This window comes from Ranitomeya imitator, chromosome 5, assembly GCF_032444005.1.
Source record: "Ranitomeya imitator isolate aRanImi1 chromosome 5, aRanImi1.pri, whole genome shotgun sequence".
NCBI classification, from domain to species: domain Eukaryota; kingdom Metazoa; phylum Chordata; class Amphibia; order Anura; family Dendrobatidae; genus Ranitomeya; species Ranitomeya imitator.
Window position 1 is genome coordinate 137,383,861 of NC_091286.1, and position 18,514 is coordinate 137,402,374.

The following is an 18,514-nucleotide window of genomic DNA, read 5'->3' on the forward strand; positions in this document are numbered from 1 at the left end:
CAGCTACATAGTTATGAATTGTGGAATCCATTGATCACTCGGGGACTTCAGCTGCAGTCCTAAGCAAGGAGGTGATGACGACTTTTTGGTGTAACCTCCTGGGATGTGCAGTGACGTCTGCACATAAGCCACTTGAGTTGGTCTTGTTGACCAGCCCTTCTCCCCCACTCGTTTTATAGGAGCATGTTTCAGGCTGGCTGACAAGTGCACAGTGTGCAGGAGGAGAGCACCCGACAGCACAGGCACCTTCCAGCAGCAGCAGCACATCTGTCTGGCTCCCACAGACCTGCCCAAGAGCTTCAGCACCAGGGATAGAGCCTCCTCCTTATAGAAAGGACCTTCTGAAGAGTCAGCAGCACTGCTTTAAGGACATACCTCTGGGGAGAGGGGAACTGCACTTGAAGTAAGTAAGAAAACCTTCACATGCTCCTATTCTGTACTGCAGGGAACTCAAGCAGCTGCTGCAATGTGCAGGAGAGGGCTCAGGAACTTGTGAATGAACTTCTGGGAACATATGCAGACACAATAGATATTATATAGTCCTATAGATGTGAAATATGATAGACTCAAATATGAGACGTAGACTAAAGGTGAAGTATGAAACATTGATTTCAAATATGAGAAAAAAATATATATGATTGTTAAATGTGATGACATAGAGAGTTGAGTGAAAAGCAATTACATTTCTTATATGTACCCCTATACATAAATGTTATAGGTAATAGATACATAGATACATCAAGAGGTGTAAAATAGAACCCAGTTATGTGAGAAACAGTTATCATATTTTATATACATATGCTGAACATTAGGGATGATGAATGGACAGATATGACAGATGTGATGATGAACACATAGTGTATTTATAGGTATGTATACGTATATTAGTTACAGTTTTAAAATATAGCTGTCTAGATATATTAGACAACAGGATGGATAGAGAGATAGCGACAGATAAACAAATAGATAGCGATAGATATAGGTAGATAGATATACTGTGGATAGATAATAGATAGATTTAGATAGATTTAGATAGGTATAGTTAAATAGATATAGATAGATAAACAGATATATAGAGATAGTTAGATAGATAGATAGATCTAGATAGATAGATAGATAGATGAGATAGATAAATAAATAGATAGATAGATTTAGATAGATACAGTTAAATAGATAAACAGATAGATAAAGATAGTTAGTAGATAAATAGAGATAGTTAGATAGTGATAGATAGATAAACAGATAGAGAAAGCTAGATGGATGGATAGATAGATAGATAGATAAAAAATAGGATTGGCAAATTACAAATATAACAGAAAATTATACTTAACATACAATAACAGGTGTTACATATATTGCTTATAATTATATATGTGATTTCTGGATAGATATATTAGGAGATAGATAAAAATATTTAAACAGCACCACTCCAAACAATTACTTGGGCACATGCCTTCAACAATGAACTACTGAACACCAAGGCTTGAATGAAGCTCACTGTGCATTGTGTCAAACCGTTGTCAAAGTTTATAAGCTAATAAAGTCAGTTTTGTCACCTCTTTTTTTCTTGGAAAGCTGCCTGATCTTTTAGGAGCTAGGAGGTGATAGATAGATAGATAGATAGATAGATAGATAGATAGATAGATAGATAGATAGATAGATAATAGATAGATAGATAGATAGATGATAGATAGATAGATAGATAATAGATAGATAGATAGATAGATAGATAATAGATAGATCTATAAATAGATAGATAATAGATAGATAGATAGATAAATCAATAATAGATAGATCTATAAATAGATAGATAGATAGATAGATACATACATACATAGAGGGATAGATAGATACTGTAGTTAGATAGATAGATAGATAGATAGATAGATAGATAGATAATAGATAGATCTATAAATAGATAATAGAGAGATAGATAGATAGATAGATAGATAGATAGATAATAGATAGGAAGATAGATAGATCAATAATAGATAGATCTATAAATAGATAGATAGATAGATAGATACATACATACATACATATATAGATAGAGGGATAGATACGGTAGATAGATAGATAGATCTATAAATAGATAGATAATAGATAGAAAGGTAGATAGATCAAAAATAGATAGATCTATAAATAGATAGATAGATACATACATACATAGATAAAGGGATAGATAAATACTGTAGATAGATAGATAGATAGATACTGTAGATAGATAGATAGATAGATAGATAGATGATAGATAGATAGATAGATAGATAGATAGATAGATAGATAGATACTGTAGATAGATAGATGATAGATAGATAGATAGATAGATGATAGATAGATAGATAGATAGATAGATAGATAGATAGATACTGTAGATAGATAGATAGATACATACATAGAGGGATAGATAGATACTGCAGATAGATAGATAGATAGATAGATAGACATCTTATATAGAAGTATTTGAGATATAATCAATAATTTAATAGAGAACTAACTTATTGCCTTTTTATTACTAATACAAGAAGCAGGTAAACTTCTATGAAAGCAGTTATGAAGCTAATGCTAATAATTGAGATAATTACAGTCATTTACAGTGATAATTGAACATTTATATACAATAAATACACATAGTTTGTTATGGTTTTTTTTATCTTTTTTATTAATTTTGTTGACAAAGTTTCAATTTCATTGGGAGCATTATGAAGTTATGACAAATGTCTTCTGTTCTATCAGGGTTGAAGCAATGGAACACAGAAGCATTTTCCACCTTATGGTGTCTTTTACCCTGTTCAGTGTTTTCTACCTTCGAGCACAGGCGTTACCTCCTTTAGGGACGTATTCTAGTAGCAGGTAAGAAATATTTGTAGATTTTCTAATCCTATACTTGCATGATCTGCTGTGCCAAAAGCTGGATATCGGTATCTTGCATACTGTACATTGTTACTGCCTTGTATTGGAAATCACTGTTGTTTGTTATGTACAGGGAAGAAGGGAAACTGTCGATTTTAAACCTTTCTATGAATTTTGGCATCATGACATTATATAGTCAGGGTTTTTATAGAGTGGTCCTGTTTTTCATTAAACACAAGGTTATTTGAATTGTTGGATTGAAAATATTAGGATATTGGGATGTCTACTTAGTCACCAGCACTGTCACTGGCAATTTAATGTTCATTGCTTAGCCAATGGTCAGAGTTCAAAAGCAAAGTCGGTACATCTTTAGTTAACCTATACTTATTTACTGTTAATATCTAGTCATTCCTAAAAAGGGATCTGTACATAAATAACTTTAATTGATGCTGATTAAAAAAAAAAAAGATCAGTAAAAGACTGATCGGCTTTTCTCCATCAATCCTGAGAAAATTCAGTTTATGACATTAGAGCATTCTTCACGTGAAATGACAGTGAGATACGGGAGCAGCTGAAAAAGGTTGACTTTTTGAAATATTACCTGATGAAGGAGTCATCCTGAAACGCGTTGTATGAAAGAATCAGAGAACATACACCCTTGTCTTCACTTTGTGGAAGCGCCTGGGAAAGACACTCTTTTTCCTGCTTGGTTTGAATACTTCTTGAAATAGTTACTCGTATGGATCGGAATTAACAAATCAGTAGACGCAGGCTGTGCATTCTGCTGACAGAGGGCAGCAGTGGGGAAATATCCAAAAAGCTTCAAGTCTATGTTCTGAGCACTCCTCGTTACTGCATTGCTGCTTATGAAATAGTTAGAAACAAGCTCTTTAATTAAGAAAAAATACTTTATCTATATTCATATTTCTGCACAGTGATACTATTAATTTCCATACCGACATACGTTTATATATAAACACCATTTATTACACCTGATACTATAACAAACTCCATTTATTAAACCTTACATTCTGGTCGATGACATACATATGATTCTATAGGTTGCCAGAATTCTTCAGTCATGTCTAATTCTGTAGACATGTTAAGGAAATGCAATGAAAATCAACAGTATTTAGAGCAAGAGCATAATCAATTGTAACCTTGATCCACGGCTCCACCAGAAGTTGGAATAATATGTTAATTACAGTAAGATCATTCACATGATTGCTTTGAGTATATCATTTTAGCTGCCAGTTTTACAGATTGCAACGGTCAGTTTTTTTTCCAAAATATTTTTTTAATTAAATTCTGAAAGGTTAGATAGCCCTACACTTAGTTACAGTAGCATTCAACAAATAACACAAATGAGGACGTCTTGCATCTATTAGCATGTCCACTATTGATTCGGTGCTAGCCCATGACTGGTGAACACAAACTGAGCATTCAACAATCTGCCGTGCAAATGACTTATATCATTTAATCGATATTAAGAACCCAAGCAATCACAATGGAGATTCCCTTTGTAGAACATTTCCAAACTTTCCCTTGCAATTGTGACTCTATTGAATAGGAGTGATGTTTTGAAAAGCCTTATTTGTGCTATTCTGTTCTTTTAATACAATATTAAATTGATTGTCCTTTTTAGTTAACCTACTAGTGCATTTTGAGTTACATCATCCAAAGTACTTTTCAATTAGCTAAAGACAAAAGGGGTTACAAAGAGTGCTTCACCTTCTTCAGGGGGTTCCAGCATGTCCATACATTGTACACGTAAGACCTACAAGAAACAAAATGACCAAAAACCCTGCTGTAACTAAATAAGTAAAAAGCAAAAGTGCATCTAAATAACTCCGGGTTCTTAGTAATACTGTTTTTGATCCAAAAATGCATAAAAGCCATGCCACCCTCGTCAAGGTGCCCCTGATCGGGATGGAATCTACACTAATATTAAAAACCTTACCATGTGTCAAAGTTGACCTCAGTGTGTGAATAAGGGCAAACAAAAGGACCGAGTCCTAATCAATGGACACCCAATCAGTTGTACATGTAGTAGACTGAATTATTGGTCAGCATGGCATTTTTGCTTCATTTGTGAAGGGACAGAAGGGAAATTGCACTCTTGTTTCCAGATTTCGCAACACATAGCTGGCTAATGAGTATTTCAGCACAGTGGCCATAGGGTAGACTTATGAAAACTATCTACAAAACTGTATTTGTTCCCCATAATAACCAATCACAGTACAGCTTTCATTTTATATTCTGCTGTTGAAGTTGAAAACTGTAGCAGAGCTGTGATTGGTTCCTGTGGTTAACAAAGATTATTTCTTTCAGACCATTTTCATAAAGCTCAAGCCTAGTGATCGGCTTATTTTGAAATGATCCACCTACACATGTACTAAGAATTTCTGGCCAGAATTTGGGACGTTCCACCCCATTGCCTTAGTCACTGGACTATTCCTACAAAATCGTAGCAAGTATGCTTTTAATAAAAAGGGATTGTTTAAGTGTGCAACTCCTTTAATATATTTTTTTAAAATAAATTATTGATATAAATTTGTACATGTATTTTCCCATTGGTCTGAAGGGAATATGCCATCATTAGAAATACATTCTGGATAGGATATTCAAGATGCCGACAACTCCGCGCTCCTCCAAAATCAGGCAAGGGAATCACAGAGTTCAGAAGAGTTGCATACTTTATTCAGGGCTATAACACTATGCATTTCATGGACGTCCTGTCCACTTCCTCAGGTACATAGCAAATACTAACCACATGGTATTACTCACATATATAGGGTGGTCTGGACATAGAAAAATAGGCGTCAAACACAGCTGGCGCCCTGAACGCTTCAGGTATATTTAAAATGCAAACATAAATTTGTTGCATATCTGTACAACAGTGATTAAAAATGCAATTTGTTAGTATAAAAATTATATATGACATTAAAATGTAAGATTTTTCTGCAAATAAAATTGAAAAGAAAGAAATTAAAAAGTCTGCTAAGATTGAAAATGAGATGTTTGAACAGGCAAAACAAGAGGCCGAGTTTCAGGTGTCGCAGACAAGATACATTCCCACAACTATATCAAGTGAAATAAAAATGTTTAATGACAGAGAATGTGAGATGTTTTTAGGACTTTATTAAAAGGGGTTTTTCCCTTTCAACCTTTTTTTAAGGGGTAAGTTTTCTTCTTGTGGAGAGTGACATACCAGGTCTGGCACATCAGTATGAGGAGACTTAAACGTCTTGCAGGCTCCTCTGGGAAATAAAATATACAAATTGTCTCTTCAGAGAGGAAGAGGACTAGAACTCTAGTGCTACCTATTGGTAGTAGCAATCCTAACAGTCAATGTCGACCCATTAACGAGCCTTGCAATATCAAGTCAGAATCTCGGCTTGCAGATACGGTGTTTCTGGGTATTGCCCCTGACAGTGCAAAGTATGAGACCTAGCCAAGTCAGATCTCATACTTTGCACTGATGAGGGGCAATGCATCAAAACACCATGTCTGCAAATTGAGATTCTGATTTGGCTTTTATCATAAGTCGTATTTTAAGGATCGTTAAAGGGTCAGTATTGACTTGTAGGATTGCTACTTCCAATAGGTCGCACTAGAATTCTAGTCCTCTTCCTCTCTGAAGAGACAATTCGCATATTTAACCTTTTTTTCACATTTTTTCCATGCCACAATAAAAAGTTGGTACTCACCCTCACTTAGCCCAGCACTGCCTCTGCTCTAGCAAATGTGTACAGGCTTTAGTAGTGAGATCACATCAACAGCGCTGCAGCCAATCACTGAGCTCAGCTGGCCACATGTGCAGATACTCTGAACTGAGTGATAGGCTGCAGCGCTGTTGCTGTTGCTTTTATACAATTGGCAGAGCAGTGGGGGAGACTGGACCTTGGGAGGGTATTTTTCAGCTGATTTTATTATTTTTAATACTGTCAGCAGAAAAATGGATATGGGAAAACCCCTGTAAATTGCTCACAGCACAACTATTGCTTCAAGGGTGTAGTGATATCAATAGAAATCATTAATTTAGCTTTATAGGTAATATATACGGGATGATTTGTTATGCATTCTAGATTGTGCTTCATATAACTAACATATATCACTACTTTTAGGCTTGGAACCAGATTGTCCTTTGAGGGAGCAAACGAAGCTGATCAGACACAAGGGACATTAAAACAAGATACAGACATTTTGCAGAACACTTTACCAGAGAATGACAAGTTTTTTCTGGACATGGCACAAGGAGTTGGCAGGTATACCAAATATCTAAGCTATATGTAGATTGTGAGCCCTCGCGGGCAGGGTCCTCTCTCCTCCTGTACCAGTTATGACTTGTATTGTTTAAGATTATTGTACCTGTTTTTATTATGTATACTCCTCCTCACATGTAAAGTGCCATGGAATAAATGGCGCTATAACAATAAATAATAATAATAATATGTAATATCCAGATTCAATGGTTTGATAGCCTACGGATGATTTGCTCTGTGTATTCCATATGCATTCATTATCAAAGGCATCAATGCTTTTTATTTTACAGATTAATGTTGATTGATAAAGTATATTATTAAAATTCTGAAATGTATAATGAACCTTCTTCTAGAGATTTGTGGTGCCAGTAACATAGTGTATAGTGATTGAAGAGGAAATTATCAGTAACACACAGTAATCAATATTGTATGTACTGAAATTTGTCATAAAATTGCTCCTTCAAGGGGTTGTCCCATAAACAACATTTTGAACTTATTAACTGGAAAGATGATAAATGTATGAGTGCTAGAAATCCTTCTTCTGAGAGTGGGAGCCCAACACCTTCTATATAGTGAGCATTTGCAATGTCACTATCACCCTGCACATGCTCACACCTGTCCACTCACATGGGACTTTGGACCTACACTCTGATGATCTTAGTGGGTGGCAGTGATCGGACTCCCGGTGATCATACATTTATCACCTATACTGTGGGTAGGTAATGTATGATGTATATTAATCAACCCCTTTAAATGCAAGGATTAATAGATCTTCATTTCATTCTTTTTCATGGGAAATACAAACATTCAACAAGTATAAGCCATTTCATTAATTCTCTACAGTCACATCTATATTGATTAAAAGGACAGATACAACTGCAATGGACACGATGGAAACACTGGCCACTGTACTGTCTCAGGATGAAGTACGTGTTGTCCAACCTGTAGGGTTCTGGGTGCTTCAAGTTAAGGTACCTTCACACTAAACGATATCGCTAGCGATCCGTGACGTTGCAGCGTCCTGGCTAGCGATATCATTCAGTTTGACACGCAGCAGCGATCAGAATCCTGCTGTGATGTCGTTGGTCGGGGCTAGAAGGCCAGCACTTTCTTTGGTCGCTGGCTCTCCCACTGACATCGCTGAATCGGCGTGTGTGACACCGATTCAGCGATGTCTTCGCTGGTAACCAGGGTAAACATCGGGTTACTAAGCGCAGGGCCGCGCTTAGTAACCCGATGTTTACCCTGGTTACCATCCTAAAAGTAAAAAAAACAAACGCTTCATACTTACCTTCAGCTGTCTGTCCTCCGGCGCTGTGCTTTCCTGCACTCACTGTGAGCACAGCGGCCGGAAAGCAGAGCGGTGACGTCACCGCTCTGCTTTCCGGCCGCTGTGCTCACAGCCAGTACAGAGAAGCAGAGCGCCGGGGACAGACAGCGGGAGGTAAGTATGAAGCGTTTGTTTTTTTTTACTTTTAGGATGGTAACCAGGGTAAACATCGGGTTACTATGCGCGACCCTGCGCTTAGTAACCCAATGTTTACCCTGGTTACCGGCATCATTGGTCGCTGGAGAGCTGTCTGTGTGACAGCTCTCCAGCAACCAAACAGCGACACTGCAGTGATCCGGAACGTTGTCTGGATCGCTGCAGCGTCGTTTACTGTGAAGGTACCTTTAGAATAGAGAGACTAATAAACATAAGTAGGGGTTACTCAGGATCGAAAGATATAATACAGGGGCTCCTCCATGGCAAAAATTGTATGAATCACTGCTAGAAACAGACAAACCCTACGAGTATTCATGATAAATAATTCAAATCTGTCGTACAACCATTTTGATGCATTTTCAGAGATAGCTGAGCCGAATTAAAGGGAAACTGTGATGAAAAATAATGCTATTAACCTGGAGATGTGGGGTTAATCTGCAGGTTAATAGCGTTCTGTGGTGCCCAAACTGAGAGCCCCGCTGCTGGGATGAAATCAATTTTATTGCCCCTGGAAGCATTCAGAGGTCAGTCAAAGGGATGGCGCCCCCAGCACTGACTGACAGCTGGCCCTAATTCTGAGAAAGCTGTCAGTCAGTGCTGGGGGTGTGGCTATAGCCGCCACTCTATATGCATTGATCAGTCACTGAAGCCGCGTCAGTACTAACTCTATGACTGAATGTTGAATGCTGAAGGGGGGAATAATGTTATTTTACATAACAGGTTTCCTTTAACTCTACACTACATCAATGTAAGTGCATCATGGGTAAACCTAATGCTGAAGGTCTTGTTACAGTCATTTGTAAATTCACAACTAAGAACTAGAGACAATAACTGGACTCTGTCCAGTGGCTACGTCAGTTATTTGTGGGAGTCCTGCAAACTGCCTCCTACGTGAGAGCACCCACTTCTCTTTTCATTACCTGACCTATCTTGACGTCATTTTTGTAGCATGACACATGACTTCACACCAGACCGGTGTTCTCGGGGTTTCCCTCCGGATTACAGATTATGAAAAATTATTTGTGTTAATAAATATCAAAATCTCGAGAATCAGGTTGAATTATGGCTTTTTCAAAGGATGTCATACAGACCATCATATAGCGAGAGCCAACCTGTAATAAACATAGCAATAAGTGAAAGTGAAGGCTGAAATGTTAAGAGATTATTTTTCTTTAATGTCTTGGATCGAAAAATACTGAAAAAACCTTGCCTATAGACATCTTCATCCAAGATATTTACTATGGTTCAGTGCTGATATGCTTTTTTAATACCTTGCAAAATTAATTACAATGCTATACTGCCTTGCCTAATTATGATGTTTCAACTTTTTTAATTTTGCCAGAACATCACGACATGCTGATGGACTTTTCACTAGTGGATATAGCAAGCTCTTGGGTCAGCTGTCTGCAAGAAGATATTTAGAATCTCTAATTGGCAAGAGAGTCAGGTGAGATTTAGTAATACATCTATTATGGATCTATAAATGTAAATGTTTTACAGCCCACAAATATAATCCTAGAATGGAAGCTAGTGAAATTCTAAAAATGAATCCTTGAATTTTCAGTTACATCACACATACTCAATTGACAAATAGAAATTTCCACAGTAACACTAACAACTAAAGTTATTTCTGGACCAAATTGTTATCCATTAAACACAAAATAGCCTTTAAAGGGAACCTATCACCATGAAAATTATGCATAATCCATGGGCACCATGTTATAGAGCAGGGAGAGCTAGGAGATTGATATATAGTTTGGTGAGAAAAGATTCATTATAGGCTGTTTTAATCATTCAGTCCTTTGCTCTGGGATTTTTGGTCCAGTGGGCAGTCCTATCATTGACTGACAGCTCTCTATGTATGCACAATTTTATAATGTAAGCTGTCAATCACTTATAGGACCGCCCACTGGACTGAGTATCTAAGAAAGAGCAGAGGTTTAAATGATTAAAACACAGGTAGGTTATACCGAGTCTTTTCTTACAAAACAATATACCAATCTGCTCTGTTCCTACTGCTCTATAACATGGGGCCTGCAGATTGGACTTTAAAACTATTCTAATAAACAAAAGTCATATATCACAGTTTAGAGACAATTACCACCAATTCATCATTGCTGTTTCTCCAATGTTTTTGAGTAATTTGCTCCTTATTAGTGGCTTTTTCATTTGTGCCTTATTCTTTTTATTTTTGTGCCACTTTTTGAGCTGTTTTTCTTTTTTAAAGGGAACCTGTCACCCCCAAAATCGCGGGTGAGGTAAGCCCACCGGCATCAGGGGCTTATCTACAGCATTCTGGAACACTGTAGATAAGCCCCCGATGTATCCTAAAAGATGAGACATTAGATTATACTCACCCAGGGGCAGTCCCGCTGTTGGTCCGGGTCCGGCGCCTCCCATCTTCATCGGATGACATTCTCTTCTTGTCTTCACGCTACGGCTATGGAGCAGGCGTACTTTGTCTGCCCTGTTGAGGGCAGAGCAAAGTACTGCAGTGCGCAGGCGCTAGGCCTCTCTGACCTTTCCCAGCGCCTGCGCACTGCAGTACTTTGCTCTGCCCTCAACAGGGCAAAGTACGCCTGCGCTGGAGCCGCAGTGTGAAGACCAGAAGAGGACGTCATCTGATGAAGATGGGAGGCGCTGGACCCGGACCAACAGCGGGAACGCCCCTGGGTGAGTATAATCTAACATCTTTTTCTCATCTTTTAGGATACATCGGGGGCTTATCTACAGCATTCCAGAATGCTGTAGATAAGCCCCTGATGCCGGTGTGCTTAACTCACCCGCAATTTTGGGGGTGACAGGTTCCCTTTAAGTCCTTATTTATATTTCCTTGACAACTTTGCTTATCCAGATTATTCATAAAATACGACCAAATGTCACATTTGTGGCGTCTCTTCCGGTAGAGTGAGGTTTCTGGAGGAGTTTTCAATTTGGTACATTTCTTGCAACTTTTTAAAAGTTTTTCAGGTTTTTATGGTGCTAAAAAGTTACAAAAGTCACAAAGGCAGATTAAAAGGAATATAGAACATTTTTTACTTTGTGCCAAATTCATGAACTTTGTGCACCATTTTTGAAGAATTTGTCACAACTAATATCAGTAAAAAAATAAAATAAAAAAAAATCAAAGATAAACAACTTATTTAAATTGCAAATGATGAATCGGGCTCAACATATCAAGTGTCTTATGCACTATAATAGGATAACGCTGTGTTTACATTAGCACCATGGCTTTCATTTTTTTGGGGGCTATGAAAATCTTCATACATTTCAAGGAGAGCTCAAGAAATGTTTATGAAGTCCATTAGCATTGAACGGGTCCTTCAAGTAGCTGGTGGTTTTCAAGTATTTTAAAGGCTATAAATTGAATTATTGGTTATTCCTTTTATTAACTTGCTAAAGAAACCCAATGAAACCAAACTTGGCATCTGTGTAAAGCATGCCTTCATATCTCAGAAATGTTTTACATTTTGTAAAATGTCCTATTTCGTAATAGTTTTAAATTTTGGTGTTATGTCAAGCATTCATGAACATGGGTAAGGGTTTTCCAGGAAAATAACTTCTCCTATGTTACTTATGGCCCTTCATTTCATATATAACATTTTTTTGAAATATCTAAAAGCTTAAAGAGGTTGGCCACTGCTTTTTAATATAATCTGATCTTGTGGGGATGCAACACCTAACACTCATTCCGATCAGCAGGTATTGGTGGCACCTGGAAGTTCTTGGATGCTGCTAGAACACACCAGCTCCTTAAAGGGACTCTGTCACCTGAATTTGGCAAGCTTGAGAATTGGAGTAGGTGTCCTCCATAGTTTGCTCGTGCACAATGCAATCTTGTCTCGCGCACACGCAGTATGCTTTGGCCATCTGCTTGCAAAGCCGAAAAGCATTACTGCGCATGTGTCGGTGCACTATGTCCCAGAACACAGAGAAATACTTCCAGAGCATAGTGCGTTGGCGCATACGCAGTAATGCTTTTCGGCTTTGCCTGCAGATGGGCAAAGCAAAATGCGCGTGCGCGATACAAGATTGCATTGCGCATGCGCGAACTATGGAGGACACCTACTCCAATTCCGGAAAATATTGCGGACAGCGGGGAAGGATGGAGTAGAGGCAAAAAGAAGAAACACTGCCCATTGGACCAGACACATGGCATTTACATAGCCCGCCAAATTCAGGTGACAGAGTCCCTTTAAACAGGCTATCCGGGAATTAAACAATAAAAAATGTGCCCAAGCACTAACAGGCATGAAGTTGCTAACAAAGGCAACTACCTGCCTATTGTGCCATTGACTGCTCCTGCTGGAGATCCAGCTGCCTCCTGTCTACAGAGCAGCAGTTTCTCTTCATGTTGGTGGGACTACTGGTGTCATGCTGATTGGCAGCTGGCATCCCCCAATTAGGCAGCGGGGGAGTCGGCTGTCAATCAGCATGAAGCCAGTAGACCCACCCTGTCAACAGGAAAAGAAACTGCCACTCTGCTAACATGACATCAGCGGAAGTTTGTGACCGCTCTGTGCTGGCCGAGAACAGTGCCAGGCACAACAGGCAGGTAGGTAGCAAGTAACTACCTGCCTGTTATTACTTAGGCAATTGATATATATTTTTTAAAATCCCAGATATCCCCTTTAAAAGCTATAGTGGCAATGGCTGAGTACTACAGATCCAACCCTTAATCATTTGCATAGTGGGTGGATCTGCAGTACCCAGCCGTGTCCACAGTAGAACTGACAGAGCTGTTGTGTTCCCACAGCATCCAAGAACGTCTCATCAGGATCGGTAATCAGCAGAGGTGCTAGGTGTCAAATCCCCCAATGATTAGGCAATAAAAATTATTATCCAGCCCCTTTAAGAGTAAATTATGTCATATAAAGAACATGACTCCTAAAAAGTTGAAAGTACTTCTTACATAACCAGATGTGCAACTATTAAATTATTTGAGCACAGTCTCTGATTTGGGAAACCTTAGAAGAATTTAGAAGGATACATAGAAGCTTCAGTTTAGAAATGTATAGAGTAAGTAAGTAACTATAATTAGTTGTTTGTTTGTTTTTTAAATGAGAAAGTTAACTATTAGTATTAATATATAACAATGGAAAATGTTAGGTTCTATCATTTAGAATCATCCAGTATTTCATTCAAATAAACAAATGTATTACATTCTCATTGAAACATAAGAACGTATTTGTAAAAATATGGGTAAAAAATGAATTAACATGTATTTTTGTAAGTTTTCTGTAGTAATCTAGCTATGACATTCATGTCACGAATGAGTAATATAAAAAGTATTACTCGTGTTATGAAAAATGAAAAAATTAAATTCATACTCATTTTTTTGTGTGAATTTTGCATTGTCCCATTATGTTTTTTTGTGTTTTTTTCTCGTTATCAGCAACAGTGTTGTGGAAGATCCAGCCCCAATGAAACGTCACTCTGACGCTGTCTTCACTGATAACTACAGTCGATTTAGAAAGCAGATGGCAGTAAAGAAGTACTTAAACTCAGTGCTCACTGGAAAAAGAAGGTATTGATGGAGCAGCAGAAGGACTTTAATTAAAATACCACTAACTCTTAGGATTGCAGTGGGACAAATACATCTACTTAGTCATGATTGTCATTATCTAGAGGGATTAATTTGGATACTTTACAGACAAGTGAAATGATTGCTATGGGCCGCATCTAATGGGAGAATCCATATAAAGAGCACTTATTTTTTTTGTAGCGTAATAGTGGCTTTCAGTAGTGCTAGGAAACAGATTCACACCTTATGAGATTTTTATATCCACCTACTTTGCATGCTGTTTTGCTTATTGCCATTTCTTTTTATTTTCTTTCTATTTTTTTACATGGCTTGAAGCACGCTAAGGTTAACTGAATATGAGACTGATAATAGATTTTTCTTTTTAATAATACTGTAAAATATGTAAAATATATTGCATAGAGAATGAAGTCTACAAACTTTGAGTAACATAATAACTATGAGTAATATAATACATATAGATTTAAAGTAATGCAGTAAATAACATACAATTTATTGGCTGCTCATAGAGTACGAGTTGCATGGTATACAGCATTCTTTTTCCCAGGTGTTATCAAACAAGATGAAATATCTCTTAGCACATAGTGGGCGGACCATTTGGATATTTTCACCTATATAAGAAAATTTAATTCTTGTGTTCTTTTTGTACAAAGAGGTAGATGAACCCATATAAAGAAATCTACTTCTTATTTTTCATAGTCAAGAGGATATCAACCCTTCAAGCCTTCGAGAAGAGGCCGATCTAAGTCAAGCTCCATATTCAGAAAACTATGATGATGCCACCATTGATGAGTTATTAAATCACCTACCATTGGTATGTCATTCATTACTGATCATATTTCCCCACTGCAGTATAACATAACACAGTAAACAAATATTTTATTTTCAAATTATATATTCATGTATTTTTCATCTCAAGCTCACTTGTATGGTCACAAATGGGCATGATCTACTGTGTTTTAACAATGTTAGGACGGGCAAAATGGCACAACCTCGGCTTTATGTCAAATTTACTTGATGGTAGCCCATCTGGGATTATTTGTAACCTACCATGTTAGATGCAAATATTGCGTTGAATTTTAAACTCTACAGTATTATATTTATTGTTTTTATAATATTGGTTATAATTGCTTTAACATAACATTAAAATGACAGCACCAACGCAATAAGAAGTAAAAAGACAATTTTTATAGGCATCTTTTGCTTGTTTTAAAGTCTCTTCTTGTGTCTGTACCCGATTCCTATCCTACCATTCAGCATTATTTATTATGAAAAGGTTAAGTGAATAATGTTTTTACAAGTTGCCCCCAATTATAATATTTTCAGGGGGTGGGGCTTTGTCATATGTGCCACCTACATGGATGGACTCAAGGGGGAGGGGCTGTCACCATTGTATAAATGCTTCCAAAATTTCTATAAATGCACACTGATGATCTATTTGCTAACAGGCCAATTCCACTTTTGTTATGAAGGTGGAAGAAAATGCAAATTAATATTCATCCCAAATGCCTATTTAATGCCATAAACTAAACTATTTTCTAATATACTCTAGTTAAAATTGCTCTGTCCTTCCTTAACTACACTATCTAAATGCTTTTCTTCCTTTTTGATGGCACATTATTTGAGAGTCTCAGAAACGTCATCAGGGGACTGTGGCCTTGGTCACTCATACAGCCTCTGACCCTTCCCTGAAATGAAGCATCATCTGTGACCTTGATTTCAGGGGCAGTGCTGCACTCTTATCTTTCACTATGCGGTGTGCACAATGACAGTGTGCTCTCTCGCCGGCTCAGATAAATAGTATTGAGCTGGCAACAGAGTGCACTATCAGTAAACAATGTGAGAATGCCCAAAATTGTGGGGGCAGCGTTCTTCTCTGCATGCTGAGTAATCTGAGAACATGCACTGACAGTACGCTGTGTTACTGCTTTGTTACTGCTCATCTTAGTCGGCAAGGGAGAGCGCTGTCATTGTGCACCTTACACAGTGACAGAGCAGGGGCTAGACCAACCCCTGACATGAAGGTCGCTGATGTTGTTTTGTTTCAACCTGATGACGCTTCAGTTGAGTATCCCAGCATGCACTGGTGATTCTCAAACAAATAGTCATCAAATAAGAACAAGGGGACTATCTCTTTAACAATTTAGTTTTGCAGTTTTTCTTGTGAGAGCATCCTACATAGGTGATAGAGTGAGTCACTCTAAGGAAAGGTTTTCTCTCTCAATACATCAAAGCTGTTACATGATTGCTTATATTATGTATTTCATATAGCATTTCTTAATATCTTTGTATGATCGCAGTTCGGCTGTGCATATAGCATAGAAGGCCATCAGGAAATGTTCAGAGTATCGTCCACCTTTAGACCCTTAGTTAATGGATATGTAACAGCTCCATCAGTCCTTCTCACCGCTAATATTAAATAGCCCAGTCACTAAACTGATGATCAAAAACTATTTCTGCTGTTTGCAACTAGTTCTACTAATATGACTTGTGTAGAAAGGAATTCTGGTAATGTATTTGTAAAACTTTTTTCTAAAAGAGATGATGTATTTCTAAAATTCTTCACTTTTCGTTTTCTTGTAGAACCTTTGAAGAACGCCTTTCGTTTAATCAAAAGAACAAGTTTACTATATTTTTGAGTTTGACATAGTATTTCAAAGAGATTACTTCTGTATTCAAACCAAAACCAATGTTGTAAGGTGAAAATTGTGGCAAATATGTTTCTTATATTTACAAGTTGATGAGTACACTGTAAATATTACTTTAGAGATCACTACCTAAAGCTGTACATAGATATGCAAATTCATGGAAAGCCTGTGATTTCATATGCTTCAAAATCTTTGTTTCAATAAACGCATTTGAAAGATGAGCACAGAAAAAAAAGGACAGTCTCACGCTTTTTAGGATCAACTTAAGTACAAACATTGCATTGACCTCATAAAAAAGGCTGAAGGCTGAGTTAGGCCAAGTTTAGCCTTTTGAAGACATTCCAACTTTCTCCTAGCTAAATTAGAGACACCTTATGGTCTTCATGTAACAGAACGAAGGTGACGTCTTTGTTCATATCAGCCAGTCAGAGTTTAGCTGTTCTCAAATGCACTGTAAAAATGAGTGATAGGCTCTGGTTGGCTCCTTGGGTCTACAAAATCATTTTAATCCTACGTTTTGAGACACAAGGTGAGGCCCGCCTTGTCTTGTCTAAGCTTCATGTTCACCCTTTAAATCAAGATTGTTTTTTTTTTTTACAGAATAAATCTTAAACTCCAAAGATAATGAAATATATGTCTATTTTCCAAAATATATACACGGAACCTGGCCCGTATAAATAATGCACCTTTTCAGGATTTGTATTTAACCTTTTTTTTTTTTTTAAAAAAGATTTTGATAATTTCGATAAAATTTAAAGCCTGAATGTATCTGTCATTTTAATGTTATAATGTAAAATGCTGAGGAATTTAAAAGGTTAAGACATGCCTAGAGGAAGATAGACGGAAGAGATTTGTTTAATGTAAAAATTTATCTACAGCATAAATATTCAGAAATTAAACTGTGTATATCTTTGCTGATGACAGCATTACTTATATATAAAGTGGATAATGGGAAATTATAGTATTTTTTCAAAATGAATGTAACTTATGAAATATGCAGATAATAAAGAGATTTTATCATCACTGCAAATTCGAATGGTTTTGCATTTGGCTTGTGTCATTCTGTCTTCTTACAAGATGAGACCATGCTTATAGCTGTCACTGTTTTACTCCCGATACCTGCACTTTATATATAACACAATATATGTACAACCTAAAAATAAAAGTTAGGTATATTGTAAGTTGAAATAATTTGGCAAAACTGTCTTAAAGGAAATGTGTTTTTGCTGCCAATTTCATACCAATCACAAACTGAACTCTGGTTAATTTAAGCAACAGATGAACTTTTTCTTCTAGACATTTTTGATAAATGAGGCCTACTAGTTTGATTACAAAAGTGGTTATACTATAGACTGTGTCTCAAAGAATCAAAAATTATTTTTGTACAGCAGAATAAAAGCAAACTTTGGAATGAACTTAAAGGTATACCTCGGAACAATCCCGGATTCAACGGGACAGTCCTGAGTTTGGGGAGCAGTCCCACTGTTCTCACTTCAACTATATCTGTGTTTTTAAGAGACACATACAGTTGAATATAATGATGGAACAAGCAACCATCAGATCAGTACTCCGCTATTCAATCTAGGAAGAAACAGAAGGATCTTCAAGACCATGTGACTGGCAGCAGAGACAAACTCAGCAGAGAAGCACAGGGAAATGGAATGCTTTTGGGGGGTGGACAACATACTGTGTGTAGTTTACAAGGGGCATCATACTGTGT

The 18,514-nt window shown here is 37.2% G+C and overlaps 1 protein-coding gene across 1 annotated transcript; it reads left to right on the forward strand.

Annotated features, from left to right (window-relative positions):
* The first annotated feature begins 205 nt into the window (after positions 1–205).
* On the forward strand, positions 206–17,824 carry VIP (vasoactive intestinal peptide). The gene is made up of 7 exons (XM_069769179.1): positions 206–403; positions 2,737–2,853; positions 6,981–7,121; positions 9,947–10,051; positions 14,000–14,131; positions 14,846–14,960; positions 16,730–17,824. Exons 2-7 carry the CDS (start codon positions 2,747–2,749, stop codon positions 16,736–16,738), a joined length of 609 nt encoding a protein of 202 aa, XP_069625280.1. The 5' UTR covers positions 206–403; positions 2,737–2,746; the 3' UTR covers positions 16,739–17,824.
* The last annotated feature ends 690 nt before the right edge of the window (positions 17,825–18,514 follow it).